The 20,540-nt window shown below is 41.5% G+C and overlaps 1 protein-coding gene and 1 long non-coding RNA gene across 6 annotated transcripts in view; both read left to right on the top strand.

The window, feature by feature from the left end:
- LOC100864409 (uncharacterized) overlaps positions 1–20,540 on the top strand; it is a 165,045-nt gene that overhangs the window by 138,148 nt on the left and 6,357 nt on the right. For all 5 annotated transcript variants that reach the window (XM_086904753.1, XM_086904752.1, XM_086904754.1 and 2 more), the window contains 2 exons: positions 8,661–9,009; positions 14,293–14,605. In XM_086904753.1, the coding sequence (XP_086760879.1) occupies positions 8,661–9,009; positions 14,293–14,605 (662 nt within the window). The remainder of the gene's footprint in view (positions 1–8,660; positions 9,010–14,292; positions 14,606–20,540) is intronic.
- On the top strand, positions 16,735–18,145 carry LOC147658135 (uncharacterized). Its single transcript, XR_015291126.1, has 3 exons — positions 16,735–17,036; positions 17,273–17,496; positions 17,588–18,145. It is a non-coding gene; the product is annotated as an uncharacterized LOC147658135 (long non-coding RNA).

Below are 20,540 nucleotides of genomic sequence, written 5' to 3'. Positions count from 1 at the left end.
GAAATTCTTCTCGAGCCTTCTGAAAGATCGGTTTGCCTTGTCCCATCGGATTCCATCTGCAAACACAACGAGCGAGGAATGATATAAAAATTCTCGGTCGCGACGATTCGATTAAAAGGACGGAGTAACGAGCATTCTCGAGAATGAAAAGAGAAGAAGGGAGGGGATATCGGGCAAAAGGGCGGAAGGGTACATTGCGGCGAAATTCTCTATGTAAAAAGTAAACGATTGGGCTAGAATAAACTTTCCAAGGGAGAGAGAGAGAGAGAGAACCTGATCCCTCCACGAATTCGTCTCGAGTCTCCTTCCTCTTCGACGCAGATATTCTCTGGTGTTTGCACAACTAGGAGGAGAAAGGAAAGAAAAAAAAGGAAAGAAAGGAAAAATCAGCACGACAGTTTGCACGAGGCTTGAATCGGGGTGAATCCGTTTCCCCAGGAATGATAACAATCCTCCCTCTCGAGGAAGATGAACAGCGGCCCTTCCTCGCTCCGTTTATACGCGGAGCACCGTGCAAACGACACTTTCCAAGTGAATTTCCGCTCCCAAATAACGTATTAATCATCTGCCCCTTTGTTACGCCCTGTCCAAACCTTCTCCCTTAACAGCCCCTTAACGTCTTCCTCCAACGCCTTTCCATCCCCTCGATCTTCTCCACTATCTCTATCTCTTTCTCTCTCTCTCTCATGCACATGCATGAATAGCCTCGATGAGATCCCCATTTTGGGAATACCTTTACTGTCGTATCCCGTATCGGAATAGTTGCTCGCGCCTCGAAGGAGGCTCCGCAAGGATACATATAGATTTCACTTTGCATTATTGAATTGTTCTCTGAATTGTGTCGTGTCGATACACGCTCCTCGTGTAAGGATCGTATAGCGATAAGAATCTGTTGATGAGACTAAAGGATAAAAAAAGATTTTAAATTTCACGAACATATTCCACGCGGATATCAAATATCCGTGAAAAATCGTCCACCCGAAGAAATTCCATCCATTCTCCCGCGATTCCTCCTTATCCTCGTAATTCCCCGAGGCGCGCATAATCCCGCTATAAACGCACAAAGCAAACATTTGGCTTGGAGGCAACACCGTGCTCCCTCGTTTCGCACGCCCTCGAAACGATTCTCGCCACCTATCTCGTCGTCGTGTCTCAGACAAACGCTCGTCTCGCGGTTGATGTTATCGTCACGACCGGTATCGGCAAACACCCGGCCCGTGTACACGCTGTATATACGGTGTGTTACTCCTTCGCGGCTACGGTAATTACAAACAACCGAGGGCAACCTCTCGTCGCCGGAGGACGAGGAGATAGAGAGCGGCCCTATCTCGACGACGACGAAGAAACGAGATCTCGAGGAAATTATCGATCGATCGTCTCTTGAAGACGACGATTGTAGTCGTGTTCCTTCCTCGTTGTTCGATCCATTACGAATCCAGCATAGCAGTAGAATTTCGACAAGGAAAAGTAAAGGTTTCGAGGGAGAATCTTTTTTCACTCCACAGAAGACGCTCCAAGTCTTTCGATCATCCCCCCTCCCCCCACTTTCTTTAAACGGATAACAGGAAGATCGAGTTTACTTCTGACTGGTCTGAAAGCAGTCCCTCAAGATCCCGCATCGAGGTCGAATCGAAGGCAATCTTTTTCCCGAGGCGGCGACGCCGTGTCTATAACCAACCCCATAGACAAATCAAATCTTTCGCCCCACGCTTCCTCCAGAGGATTCGTCGATTTATCCTTTTCTTCCCCCTCCTGTTTTCCCCTCCTTTTTTCGATAGCTACGATGCGCGAACCGGATGCGAAAGGGAAAATACGCGAGAAACGACACCGAAACGGTTCACCGAAGGGAAAATATTTCGTTTTGCTCGCGCCTCGTGCTATCCAAAAGGAATCGGTGCATATCATTTCCGGATGAACGATCACCGTGTACTCGTCAAAATGTATATAGTATAAAAAAAAGAAATAATCGTGAATAGAGAATCGTGTTTACACGCGGTGGAAAAATTGGAAACGATGGATTGCAAATTGCGATGCAATTTCAATACGACGACTAGCTTTCGAATCCATTCTCGTAAAAGCCAATCGATCCCCGATAATCAGATACATCAGATACCCACCAGAAACCTTGGTAAATGATATTGCATAATTCCATCCCGCGGTTCAGAGACAATTATGATAATCCAATCTCCGTTACATAAACCATCTCGCGTGTTCACAATCCATTCATTTTCCAATTCTCTCTCTCTCTCTCTCTCTCTCTCTCTTCGGATGAACAATTTCAGCTTGCAATTCGAAACGTGAATTCGCGATATCAACCGTTTTTATCAGCCGTTCTCACAGCGATTCAAGACACGATTAACCCCCCTTCGAGGATTCCTTTCCGATTCAAAATTGCGCTTGTGTGTGTGTATCGGCGCAAGTATCAACCGTCTGTTCGCAGATCTCTTCGAGCGAGAGGAGCGAATCGCCGGCGGGCACACGTCCGCACGAAGCGGGCGCCAATCTCTCTTCGGCCACTCGGATCTCAATAAAGGCTGGCCTCGAGCCGAGCACGCCTATTTGCTTCCGTTACGGGATTCTAATCAATCCGCTTCTGTCCGCTTCCCTAACTCGATGCTCCAACGCCCGATAACGGGCAACGAACGAGAAAGATCCCCGCTACGTGAGCTGGAAATATTTAGGAATAATTTGCGTCGAGGCGAGAAAAAGAAGAAAAAAAAAAAGAAATTACTTTTCGAATTCGATCATGGACGGTGTCCAAGGATCGATGAATTTCGAAATTTCGTTCCAATTCTCTTATCTAGATAAAATTGTGAATGGATATCCAATAGAAGATCGGAGAAGGCTAAGTCCTTAGAAAAAGTCCGTGCGATTTCTACTTCCAGATTTCTCGTATTTTTCTACGTTGGAGAGAGGATCGATCGATTCGAATCCCGAAGAGAAGAGAAGATTTTTCGTCTCGTAACGTAATTAGAAAAGTCTGGTCGATCGACCCGATCGGGAAAATAGATCTCTGCAACTCTGGTCTACGTAGGAATAGTGACCGTGGTTCCTCCAATGGGAAGGTTACGAAACGTAATTCGTTTTCGAGCGGAAGAAACGAAATCGAGCTCGCTCGATTCGAAGAGATTGAATCTGTTCGTCGTCGACTTGTTACAGAGAAATAATAATTTCCACGAATCGAAGGCGAGAAAATGACATATACAAGGAAAAAGATATCTTCGTTTCCCGGAAGCGTGGCTCCCTTCTTTTCTAAATTTCTCTCCCTTCTCCTTTCTTTTTTTCAACGAATTACGTAATTATTATCCTGACCGGGTCGCGGCGACCTATTCTCTCCGCTCTTTAATGAAATCCAAGGAGGGAAAGAATGAAACTCGGCCGGGGGAAGAAGATGCGCCTTTTTTATTATTCCCTTTGCCATTCCGCTTGTTCAGCGCGGCACGAGCGCGCTCGAATGAATTTAGATGCAACCCATAATGTTCTTTGATAATTTGGGTCAAGCTCCCCTCCCCTGGGGGCCCTTAATACGCGCGTGGCTCCTCCATTATCCGTCTTAAGTGGTTATTTAGCGAAATAGTGGCGACGCCGCGCGGAAAGCGCGCTCCTACTCCACTTGGAAATCGGATCTCTCCCCGCCACGTCCAACCCTGCTTCGCGCGAAAACTCTCCCAACCGAAAAGTTGTTGAAAACTCCAACTCTCGATTCGCAACTTTCCGATTGTCCAGCCAGAAATTCGAGTCTATCTCTCGAGCGGAGAGAGAGAGAGAGAGAGAGAAGAAGAGGGGAGAGTAGATTTACGATCCTTCGAATATATTAAACGTGAAACGAAACTCGAAAAGTTAATAAAGCACCACCGTTATCGGGAAAACGTGACCTCTTCCAACGTAACGAATTCGCTGCGGATCGATCCTGGCCGCCAGAGCTACCAGGCTATACTATAAACAGTTGGTAACTCGAAGAACTTGGAGCTCCTCGGTCGGAACTGTTAACACTCCGCATCGTCGAAGAACAACAGCACACCGTTTCTGCATCCCTCGCTTTCCTTCCCCTCATGTTAAGGAGGATAGGATAGTTGGATGTCGATGCTCGCGACTCTCGGCCTCCATCGTTTGATCGAACGATACTGGAAACGACACGGCTTCTTTTCTAACGAGAGACTCAAATTTACGATTTATGCAGCTCTGCTTTCATTCTTCAATTTGCAAAATATTGCGAGAAGAACTCATTGTCCGTCTATTTTGACTAGTTTTTCTTTCTTTCTTTTTTCCAGTCGATTTTTGCTTTCGTTTCTTTCGCGAGTGGCTAGACACGATCTTTTAAAAGTGCAACGGTATCAGATTTACGGTTGCCGCTTACTTCTACGTCCTCCTTTATTCCGCTTTATCTCGATACTCGTTGGAATACCCGTCGAGCGAAAGTGTTGTTACGCAACTTCTCTCTTCGTATTCTCTTCTAGAAAACTTGTCAGCGATCCATATTCCACAGTTTCGATTTACTTTTAATCTTCGGCCATCTCGTGATTCGTGACTGTGGTGGTAGATAGTGGTGGTGACTGATTCTCGCGCAATTTCAACGGGTTCTCCGCGTGTAATTAATCCTTGCGAGGGACACGCGACCGTATCCGCGTCTGCACGCGTCTCGAACGCGCGTAACCAGAGACGCGGGCGAGCAAAAAAAAAAAAAAGAGAGAGAGAGAAAACTGGAATAAAGACAGAGAAGGTTGTCGACGTGAAACCTAACCGAGCTCGTTTCTCCTCCTCGCGTTCGATTATTCAAAACGTTCCACGTTCCATTTTTCTTGATGAATCGATAACGAAGGAAGATTCCGAAGAGAAAGGACGTAAGGTCTTCTTAATAATTTCCCTTTTGATGGATGGATTTTTTTTTTTTTTTAAATCGAGCTTGATAAAGGGAATACGAAACAATGAATGTGTAAAAAAAAAGAGGTAATCCAAAAAAAAAGAAGAAGAAGAAGAAAGAAATTAAGGAAAAAGGAAATAAAGGAAAGAAAGAGTCTGGAATAGAAATAGGAATCGGTTCCCTGAAATAATAAGTCTATCTGGGAGCAAGTGGGGTTTAAACGAACTCCCGAGAAATGAGTATTCGAGCGGATTCGATCGTGCCTAGGAGATTCGAAGCGGAATTAAATCGGCTCTGAACGAGGGAGGAACGTTCGTATCCAATGTACCGTGGCCGATGGAAACGGCCATTACGATGCTTCGGAACGGGAAATGGTTTTTGCACGGGGGGAGGGGGGAGGGTTTGGCGCGCGAGCCAGCGTAAATTCGTCGTCGTCGTTTATCTCGCGATAAAAACAGCGGGCTCGATACGATACGAGCACGGCGATTGTCGCCGTGTTAAAACGATTCGTCAAGAGGTAAAAAGGTGTCTTTCTGGCTAAAACTGAGTACTGCCATCCTGGAAAATCTTGGGGAAAAAAGGCCGTTGCCTCGATTTAGATCCCGGATCGCGAGAAAGAAAGCGCTTCTCGACTCGTACGACTCGTAAACGTACGTCGATAGTTTCGTCATGCGTGAACAAGAAGAATTCTCTTTGAATTCACGGGAACAAGAGAGTTGACTCTCGATCGATTTCTGAAATGCTCTCTCTATTTCGAATTCTAAACATTTCTTTTTTCGATGCGACTTAAAAAATCGAGATAAAAATCCTCTGATAGATTTTTGATAAGCGCAGAAAGTAATTGTAAAATTGATGAAAAATTAAGAAATATATGGCGACACCGATACCGGATGAACATTTATGCGAATGAAAAGCCTGGATATCCGACAAATTTTTCGTATCGCCTTTTCCCATATTATTCCATTTCGGTATCACCCGAATGCGTTAAATAAAATTGCAAAACCCGTACGAATTCTAGAAAAAAATTATTTTTATTTCCCCAATAGAAAAATGGAAAATAATAAGATCAGACTCGCATTCCCTTCGAAACGCGCTATTATGTCTAAGGCTTCGAGTTTACGAGTTCATTCTCGAAAATATATAATCCAGCTCATTTAGTTTTTCTGAGACGTCGTACGAATGATCTAGCGCGCAACGTTCGCTCGCAAATTGTTAAAAGAATAACGAATCCCATCGGTGTTTCGCGGTTGCTTATTGCCTGGGCTACTTACCGCTCCTGTCCTTTGCTAATTGTTCCACCGTGGAGCGATAGTCGGGATGACAGTCGCTGCAATTCCTAGGTAGAAGTTTCCCTAGCGACGAGTTTCATTTCCTGGCTCGAAGCGGCGCTTTCCATTTCCCTTCGCGCCAAACAGAACACCAGGCGTGTTCTCATAAAGGGAAATATTGCCTCGATTTTCAGTTATTCTTCAGCCAATTAAATATCGGGTAATGGGCAAAGAGTAGATTTCTGTAAAATTCTACTCTGCGATATAATTCCCGATTCAATCGTAAAATTATCATGTATATATTTCTCAGATGAAGAATTAATAAAGTAGCAGTTAGCTATGTTGGGTTAGGTTAGGTTTTTGAACAAGAGTTTTCAAACAGGAATTTAGTAATTTAGTAAACGCACGGCCACGATTCCATCCCTTGAATTCTCGTCTTCGACGAGATTAAACGTAGACCCTTGCCTTCGAAACGTATTTATCTCGAGTATCGCATCGAGATTCGGATACATATAACAAATTGCAAATTCTGTAAAAATTTTATCGCTCGACGGTAGAGACTTTATAAATTCTTTCGAGATGCGGGTTTTTCCTTGCTCGTAAACGTTTTATATTTTTTCCAAGCACGAGCTGTTGCGTATCTCGTTCGCGATAAAGTTTCTCCACCATTCGTGATAATACGATCAGCGGGATGAGGTTGCCGTAAAACACACGTCCGACCGCTTATAAACCGGAATATACTTTTATTACCAACACACCGCGCTACATGCAACTCGCGATGCTAACACATGTGTTAGCGGCGGAGATCCACGGAATACAAGAATGGGATTCTTAATCTGAAAAATAATACGGAATACGGAATATTAGGATTAATTATTTTCACCGACATTCTGTGTCGAAACTTTTTTTCTAAATTTAGAAAAGAGGTGCCTGCATACAAGAATGAATACAAGAATGAGATGCAGGTTTCCTTAATCTGAAAAATAATACAACGGAATATTAGGATTAATTATTTTCACCGACATTCTGTGTCGAAACTTTTTTTCTAAATTTAGAAAAGAGGTGTGCAGTATCTGTAAGTGCGACGAAATCGGTCGATTTGCCTCTTCCTAATAATTCGTGTCACACTTGCATCGCGGTTTATTTAGCAGTGCATTGCACTCGTGTGACGCATCGTTCGTCATTGAAGCCATTATCTTACGAAGCGTTCGAGCACGAGGCGGAGGAGGAGAGCCCTTAATAAAGTTCCCTTCGTAACCACTTCCTGTCCGGATCTGAGTCTGTCGCTTACTTTACGAACCGGCAATACACCAGCCAACCAACGTTACCCTTCTCGCTTATACGCTTCGTTTATATTAATTCCACGGGGCCAGAAGCTTTACTGCCAGTAAACTCGGGCCAGAACTCGCTTAAACACCCGCCACCCAATGTGTCTCGTTTAATCCAGTCGTCGCGAGGGTTTATGCAGAGTCACGCAATCTTACGAGTTTTCTCGCGAGACTAATTTAAGTACAAATTACTTCAGCGTCGCTTTGAAGGCTGAAATTTAAAGCTGGAAACGGTTGGTTGTCCCGATTCCGGAAGATTGTAATATCGTCTACGTGTCAAAGACACCACGCATTTAAAAACTTGTCATCCGGACTATGAGAAAAGGGGTTGTATAACATTATGTTGTAAAATATTAATGTTAAATGCGGCTGTGAACAACATTCGTGAAACATCCCGTTTTTCTTTATATGAAAAACGTGAGCGGAATATAAAAATTTTATGATCAAAATCTACTCGGGGAATAGAAGAATCTCGTATCATTGAGATATAAGGGGTTTTCGTTTAACGTTTCATTTAATATAGTGCAGAGATTAATATTGAAATCTTCCAAGAATTGCATGAATTTTTTCTACGAATCTTGGATAGATCAACGAGACAAGAGAATAAGAAAAATAGTAAACGATTTAAAAATTATCTTTCTCTTGACACGATGATATCTCGGGAGCAGGAAGTTGTATCGAGATAAATCAAAAAAATGTTTTAAAGGATACGATTTCTTTAATCGTTCCAATAATCCTCCATTCGTTGGAGGGATTAATTATCCTTGAAGTCACAACGATTTAAATTTTTCCTAATTTGTAACGAAGTAAAGTAAACGATTAAAAGTTATCGGATAATATCTCAAGAAGCGGAAGTATCGTATCGGGATAAATGAAAGAGATAAAGTTTTAAAGTACAAGATTCCACAGTTTTAACGATTGCTCGTCCATTAACCAAGAATTGCTATAAATTTTTAAACATAAATATCTTCTACATTCCTTGAATCTTGGAAAAAATAAAAAAAACTTTTACACTTTCTGGAAGAATATCCAACCCTTAAGACTTAAAATTCCAATCCTCTTTAATCTCCTTTTCCAATAATATTTGTCCAAATTTTTAAATCTACATCATCATGGCAGGTCCATCGTAGAATGCACCACTTTCAGAAATTTGTCAAATACGTTAATCCATAATCAGTGATTCGTCGTACAATTGCATCGCAGGTTCGGGATCCGGATCCGGAAGCAGCGGATGCGCGTCCAGTACCCTTGGCACGCTACCCTTAAATCGGTGTTACTCGTCCCTGCCGAGGGGCGCATTGGCAGCCTACGGCAGCTTAACGAGGCCAGCCACCCTTCCGCGGCTCCCCCTCGGGCTTGGCCTTGGTCCCGCGCCCACCACCGGAAACGGACCGCTGCCGCAGAACGACAGGGACAGAGACAGCAACGGAAGCAGCAAGAGGAACAGCGATAGCGTACTTTGTCACCGGTTGCCGCTTCTGCACCCGTTGCCCACTTGCGACGTCAGTAGCCATCAAGGAACTGGCTTCCACGAGATCTTCAACGCCATCAGGTGAGGGGATTATATATTCTACGAGATGGATCACAAGCTTGCCTAAGATTTTAAGTATTATTAACACTATGAGATTCAGAATTAGCGCCGTTATATGTTTATATTCGTAATAAAATGTGCTTTGTTTTATGTATATATGAATATAAATTTAAATCATACATTGGAAGAGTGATTAATGCTACGGATAAGGATTTAGTTTAAAAGGTGGAGTTATTGATATTTAAGCAAAGAGGAAAATAAATTTTCATTTAGCCGAAAATAGTTAGTTCGGCCCTAATCATCGGACAAGTTTGTTGATAGAAACCGCTGCAACGAGTAGTTCTCTTGAAGAAAGTTTTCGAGATTTGGTTCTCGAACATCCGGTAAATGAGTTATGGAAATTAAAGAGACGGAGGAGAGTGGCCATTCAAGAAATTATAAAAACTTGTTGGAAAGTTTCCGTGAAGGGGGCGCGCTACCTTTCAGGGTGAACGATTGTTAGACGTAAAATTTAAGGATGTCGAAAAATAGATTTCATCAACATCGTTTTTTTGCAAAACGATCGTCGGATCGCAAAAATTTTTTTCCTCTCCATTTCTTCGATGAAAATTTTCTTTTTTTTCTTTTCACTAAAAATTCCCCAAAAATTCCGTCTCTCAGAATTACGAACAATAGACGTGGAATAATCGATCGACAAAGGATTGTCTCGTATGTCTGTTTTCGCTTGGTTGGTTCGAGCTTTATGGAGTTTTATCGAGACCATGGAATTTCAAAATAAAATTCTGTCACCTGCCCACGGCATTCGTCGGGCGTTAATTTCAAGTCTCACCTGCACGTCACCTGGATATCGTCCATTGTTCACGCACATGCGACCACGCAAAAATCCCTTTCAGCCTTTGCATTTCCATTACATGGCCCGCAATGGAATTCTTTCATCTACGTTTCGCATCATAATTCGAACAGACCAGCTGCGAGAGGAAATTTCATGGGAATTCCCGGTGTTACCGCGTCGAATAATCCCGCGGTCGCCAGTTTTCCTTGCGCAACGTTATAAACCGGATACCAAAGATTTTTCGAATATCGAGCATGCCCGCGGATAACTGCTGTGTTACGGACGACCAAGAGAAATTTTTGAACCCACGTATTTTTTAATCTCCCAGTTTAACCTCGTTATAACGATAATTTTTCGTATTATACGCTTATTATTTCTATCTCCTCTGATTACGAGTCGTATATCAAATATCGTATAATTTAAACAACAATTCGATAAGATTCTCCAGTTATCTCGATTCTGTTGAATTTTTCTACTGCGATACGAGGATTAACATTTTTTCTCCTGTCCCGATTTTCGAATGTGAACGAGATAATTTCAACAATATTGAATGATCATGCGCAATTACATCGATAGTTTCACTTACAAATTCCATATTAATAATCTTCGTGTAGTTTTCTAAGCGACAGACATTCTTCTCTATAAAGAAGCGAAGGTCCTGTCAAACAAGAACAACAATTGAACGCTTTAGATTCGGATTTCGCGCGTGTCATCGAGATTCGAACACGAAGCGATCGTAAAAAGAGGAAGTAGGAAGCGGGACCAACAGAAATGTCGTTGTTGTGAAAAAAAAGAAGGGACGACAGGCGTGTTTTTCCATTATTGGCCGCGGTCTGGACCATTTGTTCCGTGGTTGATGAAAAGGCAGCCAGAAAAGAAAGCACTCCTCACCCTCCTTTATGAATCCGTTTACGAGCGCGCGAGCCTCGCCGCGATACGTGCCGCGGCGAAACGGAAGTCGACCGGGTGTGCCCTTAGTCTCATTGTTTCTCCATTTACGAACAAACTATCACGCGTCAACCCTGAAACGCGAGAAATAATTTACACCCCCTGCTTGCTCCCTTTGTTCTTTCCCTTTTTGTCAGCGTGGCTTTTTCTTTCTTTCTTTCTTTTTTCGAAGATTATAACAGCGACCCCGTGGAATTTTGTTTTTGTTTCGTCTCCACGCTCCCCGAAAATTTATCCGAGATCTTTGTTCGTAATTTTTTAAAAAAATTGTTCAAACGTAATTAACGCCAATTTGTCGATTGTTGTACTTAATTTGGGTTGGCGAGGAAAAATTCCACTGTTTTAATCTTAAATTCTCGATTAAGAATGAGTTTTTAAGATTTGTCGAAGAAAATTGATAAGTATTTCAATATTTTTTTTTTTTTTTTCTTATCAAAATTATTCGAATATCAATTTCACGCCAATACAATTGTCCATTTAGTATTTATCGACGTTAATACACGGTTTGATAATTTCCAACGGTGTATAAAGGTGGGCGATGGAATTTAACGAAAATGTATATATTTTTCAAAAGGCAAACGAGTCGGTGCGGAAGCACGGAGAAATAATCTCGGAAATATTTTTCTCGGCGAGGTCCAATTTACTCGCGTCTGACGGTCCGCTCTGTGTTTTTAATTAAAAATATCGTCAACTCATTCATACGCGCGTCTAGCAAACGTCCTTTCGCGTGGCGTTTCTCCACTCGCATTTCCGATTCGCTATAACTCGAGCGTGGCGAGCTCAAAGAGTTACTCGAAGAATTCTGCGACTGCGAGTCGACGACTGATACGACCGTGACGAAAAAAGCGACTAAAAAAAAAGAAAAAAAGAAAATAACTCAAAAGACGAAATAATAATTCTTCTTTCTCTTTTTTTAGATTTACAAAAAAAGGAGAAAAAAAAGAAGATCACTCTTGTTCCAACTTTTCGAAATGTTCGATCGCGAAATATATTTCGAAGCCCGATCGAAATTTGAATTCGTAACGAAGTTCGATTCGTTTCCATGGATTTCATGGAAGAGGAAGAGAAAACGGCAGGAGATATATCGCACGAAACGCGGCAACGGTTAACGTCGTTAAAGCGTCCGTATTGGATGTACGCGAGCCGAGAGCAACTTCGGACAATCTTCTTTGAACGAAGTTGAAAGGAAACTGCGAGAGGACAGCAAGTTTCTGAGTTGGCGTGCAATTAACTTGTTTACGAGTTACAATGGGCTACGTGTGTCCATCGATTCCTGCTCCCTTTCCCTCCCTCCTTACCCCAGAGAAATCTCCTTCGCGAGGAGGAGGAGTTCTCCTCTCTCGCCTCACAACCGGGCTGCTTCCAGTTTTCATTCCGGATTATTCGTAGCTTCGTTTGGATAAGATTACCCCGTAATTTGAATAAATTTCATTTACCAAGCGTTCCAATTTCGACTCGCGACCCAGACTCGTTCCAACCGTTTAAAAATCTCCCCGTTTCCATTCTTCCCCGATTCATCCGAATGTTTTCGCGTCCGCGAAATTACAAACGCGTATCGAACACGCTGCGCTGCTCGAAAAGGGGAATCAATTGGCGCGAGAAGGAACGAAAGGAGAGAAAAATAAAGAAGAAAAGAAAAAGCGGGATACACCCGAAATACGTCGTGGAAGTGATCGATTGGCCGTTCATTTTCACCAAGTACGAGCGTTTAAGAATTATACACGGTTGAAACGAAGAGGAGAGAACCGATACGCTTTGATTTAAAGTATCACTTTTATTGGGCGAATAGCTTATCCGACCGGTGAACGGTCTGAATAAAATGTTTATTTCTCGGAGAAAGATTCAAAGCACGGCCGGCACGTACCGTTTCGCGAGCTATATTTTTTTTCCCCGCGATAGATACGTCCAACCCACTCGGATTTACTCCTCGTAGCCCGGGCGCCATTAAAGGCGCGCCATTAGCTGCACCCCCGTCCCTGCCATATTGTACCACGTTAATAGCCCGAGTAAATATCCTCTGAGAAGTGGATACCTTTAAATAGACCCGCAATTCTGATCCTGAACTTCTTCGATCGTATCTGTCAAACACGCATCCCTTATGGATGAAAATTAAAATAGATGGATAATGAAGAAAAGATTCTTATACTTTATGCACAAGAGCATTGGAGTTTTTAATGGCAAAAATTTGTTGATTTTTGGATATCTGGCTTTATATTCTGTAATTTGCAATATTGATTTCTACTAGCTGCGATATTTCCAATATTTGCAATCACGCTATGTCCTTTCCAATCCTTGCGATTTTCAATACTTTACCAATGCTTGATCCAATATTCTACTTTTAATATCTGCGATTCCCATTACTTGTATATTTTCAATATTTTTGATTTCCAATATTCCATTTTTTTTAATACAATGTGATTTCGAGTCTACTCGAAGTCTAAAAATCGAATGGTAGAATTCTTTGTGGAACACGATCCCTTTCCATTTGTGGATTTATCGATTCTCGTGCTTTCAACGACTCAATTTTATCGATATACATTTACAATATGATGAAACGTATCGGTTAATTAAGCAAATATCGCGTAAAGGATTGCAAACACGTGTTAATGGGTGATCTGATTTATCGAGGGACTGTTCAATTTACAACCGACCCGCCGAATAATCAACTCCCCGGAATCGATCTCGTTAAACAGAGACCGCCGCCGTTATTTCACTATCCGTACCCGTAATTACGTTTACCTCAGATCTCCATTTTTGTAACAATCTTAATTTCCCTCGTTCAATTTTTTTTTCTTTTTACTTTTTTTTTTTCTTTCTTTCGCCGCCCCTTCATCTGTCGGGAACGAGATTTAATTAAAAGTCTATCTGCGTTCAATTAATAAAGATACGGCTATCCTCGCCACCTTACAACCGGTATAATCATCGATCTTGCGTAATTACTGGACTTGTCAGTTGCTTTGATTAAATCCTTCCGTCTCTTTGCTCTCCGGTCTGCTCTTCTCCACCTCGAACCAGGTAAATCTGCTCAACTTTCGTTCGAGTTATGCTAGATTATTATTATTATTATTTTTTTTTTTAATGTCGATTATATCGTCGTTATTCGTATTGGAATTTATATCGTCAGGTTAACGAAAACTCTCGTCAATCCCTCCCGTATTATTATTGCCCCACTTTTCCTATGCTAATTTTCTATTTCTTCCGATATCGAGGAGAGTTCAAGATTCTTCCAATTACCGATACCATTATTAATACTCGAGTGGATCCTCGTTAAGATTTGAATACAATTGTGTCACTGAATACCGTGAAGAGTCTCTTTTCTTTCACTCCGCCCCTTTTCAACACAATTTCTCATCGCATCTAGATTTCTAGATCTTCCTCCGCTGCGTTTCTTTCCTTTTTTTTTTTTATTTAATTCTTCGCTTTCTTTTTCTTCGACAAAATTCTTCTCTCGTATATATAAATACTCGTCTTCATCAAATTATAACGAATAGGCTAATATGAGAATGATTCGCTCAATGCTCCAGAGAGCCGAACTGCAAGCTGAGGTCCCTGAACGTGTCCAAGTGTTTACTGGGCGGATTGGACGCGGGCTGCTTGGGAGAGACCATCAGAAGAGCGCGCAATTTGGACGCTCTGAGGGCGGCCGGTGCATCCAGACCGGCGGATGTGATGCCATTAGTTCTGGCGCTGACAGAGGCACCGTGTCTTCAACTTCTAGATCTAGCAAGTCCAAGACTCGCCCTCGACGACCACCCTTCCAGATTACTCTGTCACGCTCTCGCCAGAAATACCACCCTTAAGCTACTCAGCCTGGAGGGATGGACGTTTAGAATAGAGGTGAGTGCTTAATTCGATTATTATCCATATTTGCTCGTTCGATTCATTGTTATAATCGTTATCAAATGATCAGCAATACACATTTTGCAAAAAAGGAGACGATACTTCGCACGTACATTCATTGACAACTTTTTACTTTCTTTATTTGATCTTTATACGAGTATATTCAAAAAAAAAATATATATTTTAATTTATTCGTCTCTCCAGGGAAAAGATTACAAATTGGTTTCTTCATTTTTATCAAAGTTAGTATTAAGTGTATTTATAGAGATATCCAGATCAATAAATAGTTATTTTTATTCATTATTGAACTTCGATGATCAGACGAATGGTCAAAATCGTATGTGACGAAGGCTACTGATATTGTGTAATTTTATCTAAAAAACAGAAGGAACTGATTTGTATTTCTCGAGCTCTATGCAAAGTCATAAAAGAGAGAAAAAATAAAGAGTTGGGCGTCGAGCAAGAATCGTTGGAGCTTCCTCGTTTTCCCGGTGGCTTGCAATTCCGAAAGTGCTCCCTGGTAATATTCCTCTCGGCAGCTGGAAGCTATGCAACACAAAGTTGCATAACAATTCCCACGAAACAGAGAGAGAGAGAGAGAAAGCAGAATCCAAACTAGTTGTCTCGATAACAATGTCTGAAAAGTTGGTATAAGCTCGAAGCGTGCGCGACATTGGTGAAAGCTTCTTCAATTTGAAATACCAGCCACGAACATGCCGCCAAACATTCTTTTATTTCGCCGATCACCGATTTGATAACGAAGAAACGCCGAAAAGTTGCTTACCGTTTTAAACTGGAAGGTAGGAAATGCACGAGAAATTCGATTTCATGCGTCGATCAAACTTTATATCGGAACGAACGTTTCCCGTAAACGAGAACCGATTTTCCAAGTAAATCGAATCGGTATAATTTCAACGGTTTATCCCTTTTCGTTCGTAAATGTGAAAATCTGTTGATAAAAAGATGTAGGCGACCGAAGGTGAATTCGAGATCGTGAAATTTTCACCTTGATGAGAATATTCGCTCTGCGAATATTGAAATCTTGGGAATACGAACTTGCGAGATTCCTCTTCTGAATACAAAATTTTTAACATTTCGCTACGAATGTTATCGAGTCAAATTTCACGAAAAGGATTCTATTTTTTTCAAAAACCTTTCTTTATTTTTATTTTGCTTTCGAAGAAACAAATTAAAAAATTGATCAAATGATCGATGCAACGAATATTCGTATATATACTTCTTCGATTACATTCTCGAGGTTTCTGAACAGAGTTACGAACTCGGTCCAGGATCGATAAAAAGAAAGCGACGAAGAAATCCAAGAGTAACTTGGCTCGTAAAAAGAATCAATCGAAAAAGCTGCGGTTTCCGGAGCCGTGGGACCGAAGTCACCGGCATTTGCGCCAGTATCTGCGCTCTTCTCCTTTTGGAATTTTTAACAACACCGCAAGATAAATCGGGGAGGGCTTGTGGAAATTCCATCGAGTTTTCTGCCTCGTTCCAATCGTGCACCTGCCCCGTACAAAGGATCGAAAGCGGAAACGAGCACGAGAAGCGTCGCGTGTTCCGCAAACAGGAAATTCACCCCATTTTCACGCCCGAATTTTCGTCGAAATCCAGCGACCACCGTCGAACGAAACGATTTCCCTCGCAAACCAGCGGAAACGCGGACGAAATTGAACGTTCCACGAACGATTACACGGGCCGGCTCTCCCTAAACGCGCCGCCTAATCAGATTTATGACGCCGAGATTTCGAAACGAGCGGCTACCGGGGCGACAGGTGTCCCTGATGCGCATTATTTTCACACCGCGCTTTGATTAACGTCACGGCCCACTGGGGACGCGACGCAATTCTACCTCGATTACTGCAATTTCATTGCCCATTGCCCCGTCGTTCTTCTCCGCCTCTGAATCGTTCGACGAGTGCCACATCGATGAAACACCTCTGAAAGGTTTGACTAACGAGGGCTGCTTCAGAACTGTCATTTTGATCCTATTTTGATGAAATTTGGCACATTGATGGCGAGGGTATATATATATATATATAGTAATTGCAGTCGAAATTTTAGTCGTAAATGATCGGTCGGTTATAAATAAAATACGCGTAAAGTTTGGGAAAATTTTTATAGACAAATGTTAATGTTATCATATACAAATTAACTTTACAACTCTAATTGCGATCTTGTATATGACGAAATTAATTATAATTTCTAATTTTTGACCGTCTATAAATAAAATTTTGATACATTCATCGTACATATAAACGTATGCGAAACTTTATTAAAATCGAAGAGTTACGCTTTTAAAGCAACCCTCGTAAAATCCCAGTCAAAGGCAACAAGTATCTTCAATAGCAATTATTCCTTTCACGATGTTTTCACGAAAACGAACATCGATCGTTTGTTTAAAACGGAGCCAATGACAAAGGTAATTAGATAATCGATCGTCAATTAGAAAACTAACCTCTCTGCTCGTTCCGCTTCCTAGTTCACGAAACACTTGATGCACGTAGTCGCACCTAATCAGTGATATCGGTCGCGTATATATCTTTCGAGCACACGATATAAATATATCTTCCTAGCCTCTTCCGTTGAACCTCTTAACCTTCTTCCCTTTCTCTATCTCTCCGTAAGCCATTGTTGGCGACGAGCCATTGTTTTCAGTGAAGTACGAGTCGTGGCCACGAATGGGAGGAAAGGCGGTCGAAAAGCGACAAAGGAGAAAGAGAACACGACCGCGATATAATCCCACCAGGTACACTCTTGGATTAAGCTAAAAGTGGGTAATTAATTATCCGTGACGCCGACCAACACCATGCCAACACCGTGGAAAACAGAGGAGATAAGAAAGAACGAGAGTGATTTCGAGATTTCGTTGCAACCGACCGGTCGGTAATTACTAACTTTGATCTCAAAACTGCTTTATCGACGTGGACAATCGTAACCACGCATTGTATCAACGTTTTATCTTGCCTATAGGAATGTTACGTCGTCGATTTACAGCGGATCCTGTTTACCTTTGCTTCGACTCCCAACTTTGTTAATTAATGCGAACGTACAGGAACGCGGAAATAGCTTACAAGCTCATCGTAGATAGTTGTGGGCGCACCATGTTTCCCTAATTAGCGAGCAGTTACCGTATCAAGCCACTTCGGTCGTCAGTAACGTCTTCATGAATAATACAGGATGACCTATTTTATCGCGTTTCCCTCAAACATGATCTCGTTGTTGCTCTGTCGAGAGAAATGTTTAAGTAGAAACCCGGTTTGAACGTGATATGCACTTTCACGTTAGTTTTTAAAATAGAAAAAACGTTGATCTGACAAACATTGTGCGTTTTATTTTTAATGCAAATTTAAAAATAAACGATATTTTATCACCGTAATAGAGGATAATATTTGTTTTTCGAAAAGCCAAACTGTTAACAATCTGACCAAACTTAAATCGAATCGATCTAATTTTCACGATATTAACTTTTCCACTTTAATTGGATCCTTAACGTTTTGATATGTTGAAAATAAAATTGGCTTCTAAATATCTAGTGGAACGAGAAAGAAGAATTAATATACCGTAAAAATTCCCTTTGTAGAAATTATTCGATCGGCGTCTACCAAGTCTCGCTCCTTTTCTACTGACTGAACATTAAAGCTTGTTTCCACTGCCGATTCGCGAACCAACGAGTTCTTTTGTTCCTTTTCTCCGTCGCCTTCTCGTATAAAACGCCATTCCACTTGTCGCAAACGTACCAGAGTAATAAAACCAGAGAAGAACGAAGAGAAAGAAAACAACCGTCTCGTATCCTCTTTCTCGTTGGGAAGGGGAATCGAACCGGGTAAATGAGAAGAAGAAAAATAGGATATTTCAAATGCCGTATGATCAGTCGTAAAACAATACCACCGGAAGTACGTGTCGCGTAAAATAAGTACATTTCGAAAGAAAAGGGAAAATTATTTCTTTAGCTTATCCTTATTTCCTGTTTCCCCTTTTGAGAGAAATTTTTCACTCTGTATGATTTGAGTTTTATTCTTTTTCCGTTCTTTTTCACCATGATGAAATTGTGTATCTAACGTAAAATAGAGCCGGCACGAATAGGAAGAAAACGAAATGGAAGTAAATGAAAATTTCTTCCATAAGACGGATCACAGTTCATCCGTCCTCATCAAAAACACGTCCAACGCGTCCTACCCTGAGAGATTTATGTTCTCACTGGGTGCTTCGTTATTCAGAATGTGTCTCGAGTACGATGCAGTCAATTTATTCGAATCCATCTCTTGTCGAAAGACCACCGCTAATGGCTGCGTGGGATGGACGAAACGAATCGGTCGGGGAATACTCACGACAATTCTACTAAGATATCGAAATCAATTGAGCTAATTAATCTCTTCGAGAAATTTTTTTCCTCTTCTCCCGGAACAATTTACGAAATTAACGAAATCGCGCGTTTGATTTATTCAAAGGCGAGATTCCGTAAAATAAAATTAATGATATCTAAAATACACGATCTCAGTGTATATGGCGAATTCAACTAATTAAAATTACGTCGTTAAAAACGAGAGAGAATCCTACAAATATTTTTGCGATTAATTATATACGCATGTTTGCAAATGGATCAAAAGGATTCTCTATTTATTAATAAAAATTCCGCCACTCGCTCGCTCCGTATGATTCAATTTACTTAAATCTGCAAGAGTTGGCAACCCTTTAGGCGTCGCTGCATCACCGACGCAGCTACATTGTTCCGTAACCAATTTCCCCGGGAAATAGAATACAGGAGAAATGGCGCATTAAGTGGACGAATCGATCATCGGCCAGCGAGCGGAACGACCCGGCCATTACATGGAAACACTTCTTCGTCCATTTCCCTGTTCATTATCCGCGTGTGATACAAATGAGGCTGGATAATTTACACAAACTGTGTGAAATTCTATGAATTAATTAAAAAACTTTATAATCGAATCATAACCTGCGGATGTTCGTACAAATTTAAATTCTTATTAAAAAAAATTAGAGAGAGAGAGAGAGAGAGAGAGAGAATTTAGACTCGTTTTATCTTGGAAATGTAAAATTTTTCATAAATATCCGAAGCAGTTTAATTCTTTAATAATTATACGATCGTAATTATTTTGAAAATTTATCGATGTCGTTCGGCCGTGGCGTGGAATAATCGTCGATACGATCATAAATTCGTTTAAACTCTCGAGAGCAAAGAGTGGAAGCCGAAATATGGGATTCTCGGCAGCCATAAAACACCGATGCTAGGCGGTCCCGAGGTTTTCCAGGCCGCTCAACGTCGCCGGTAATATTGCTCGCGATAAATTACACGGCATCCCCGATGTTCCAGCGACCTCCAACATCCTTTTTCCACGATCCTGACCATCGTCTATGAGCCTCGTTGAGAAATTTCCATGGAAATATCGCCGCTCCATTATGCAAACCGATTGCTATGAAACGTTTATTCAAAACAACCTGGAAATTTCCTCGATAACAAGGAAATTATCTCTGGAGGAACTTGGCCGAGGATCAATCGTCGCGGCGATACTGCCTTCTTTATCTTCGCCTCTTAACCCGTGCTATTATCGAGTACAGCAGTGCTCCGCGGTTGAACCGCGACCAAAGAAAATATTCTTGGCGAAATTAAAGGTGGTAGGAAAAGGAATTTGCATAATTCAATGTCGTGATTCTACGTTCTGTAAAGGTGCGAATACGGTAAAGTAGAAAAAGAGACGTAGTTTAAAAGTAAATTTGCTCTCTTCAATGAAGAACTGTGTTACTCTCGCAATATTCGTTTGCAGAAAAATAACTAAATGAAAACGTTGGCTACGTTTGAGAATAAACGTTATCCCCCTTATTTGATTTTATTCTTGATGCTTTCGTCAACAATCGTTTCCTCCCTGAAAAGGCGAAGATCTCGAGAAGCGTAGCAGAATTCCAG

The sequence above is a fragment of the Apis florea genome, unplaced genomic scaffold (assembly GCF_048593485.1).
Source record: "Apis florea isolate Af1SG1 unplaced genomic scaffold, ASM4859348v1 contig_2350_pilon, whole genome shotgun sequence".
In the NCBI taxonomy this organism is placed as follows: domain Eukaryota; kingdom Metazoa; phylum Arthropoda; class Insecta; order Hymenoptera; family Apidae; genus Apis; species Apis florea.
The sequence above is the reverse complement of the archived record's forward strand: the minus strand, read 5'-3'. Positions and strand labels throughout refer to the sequence as shown.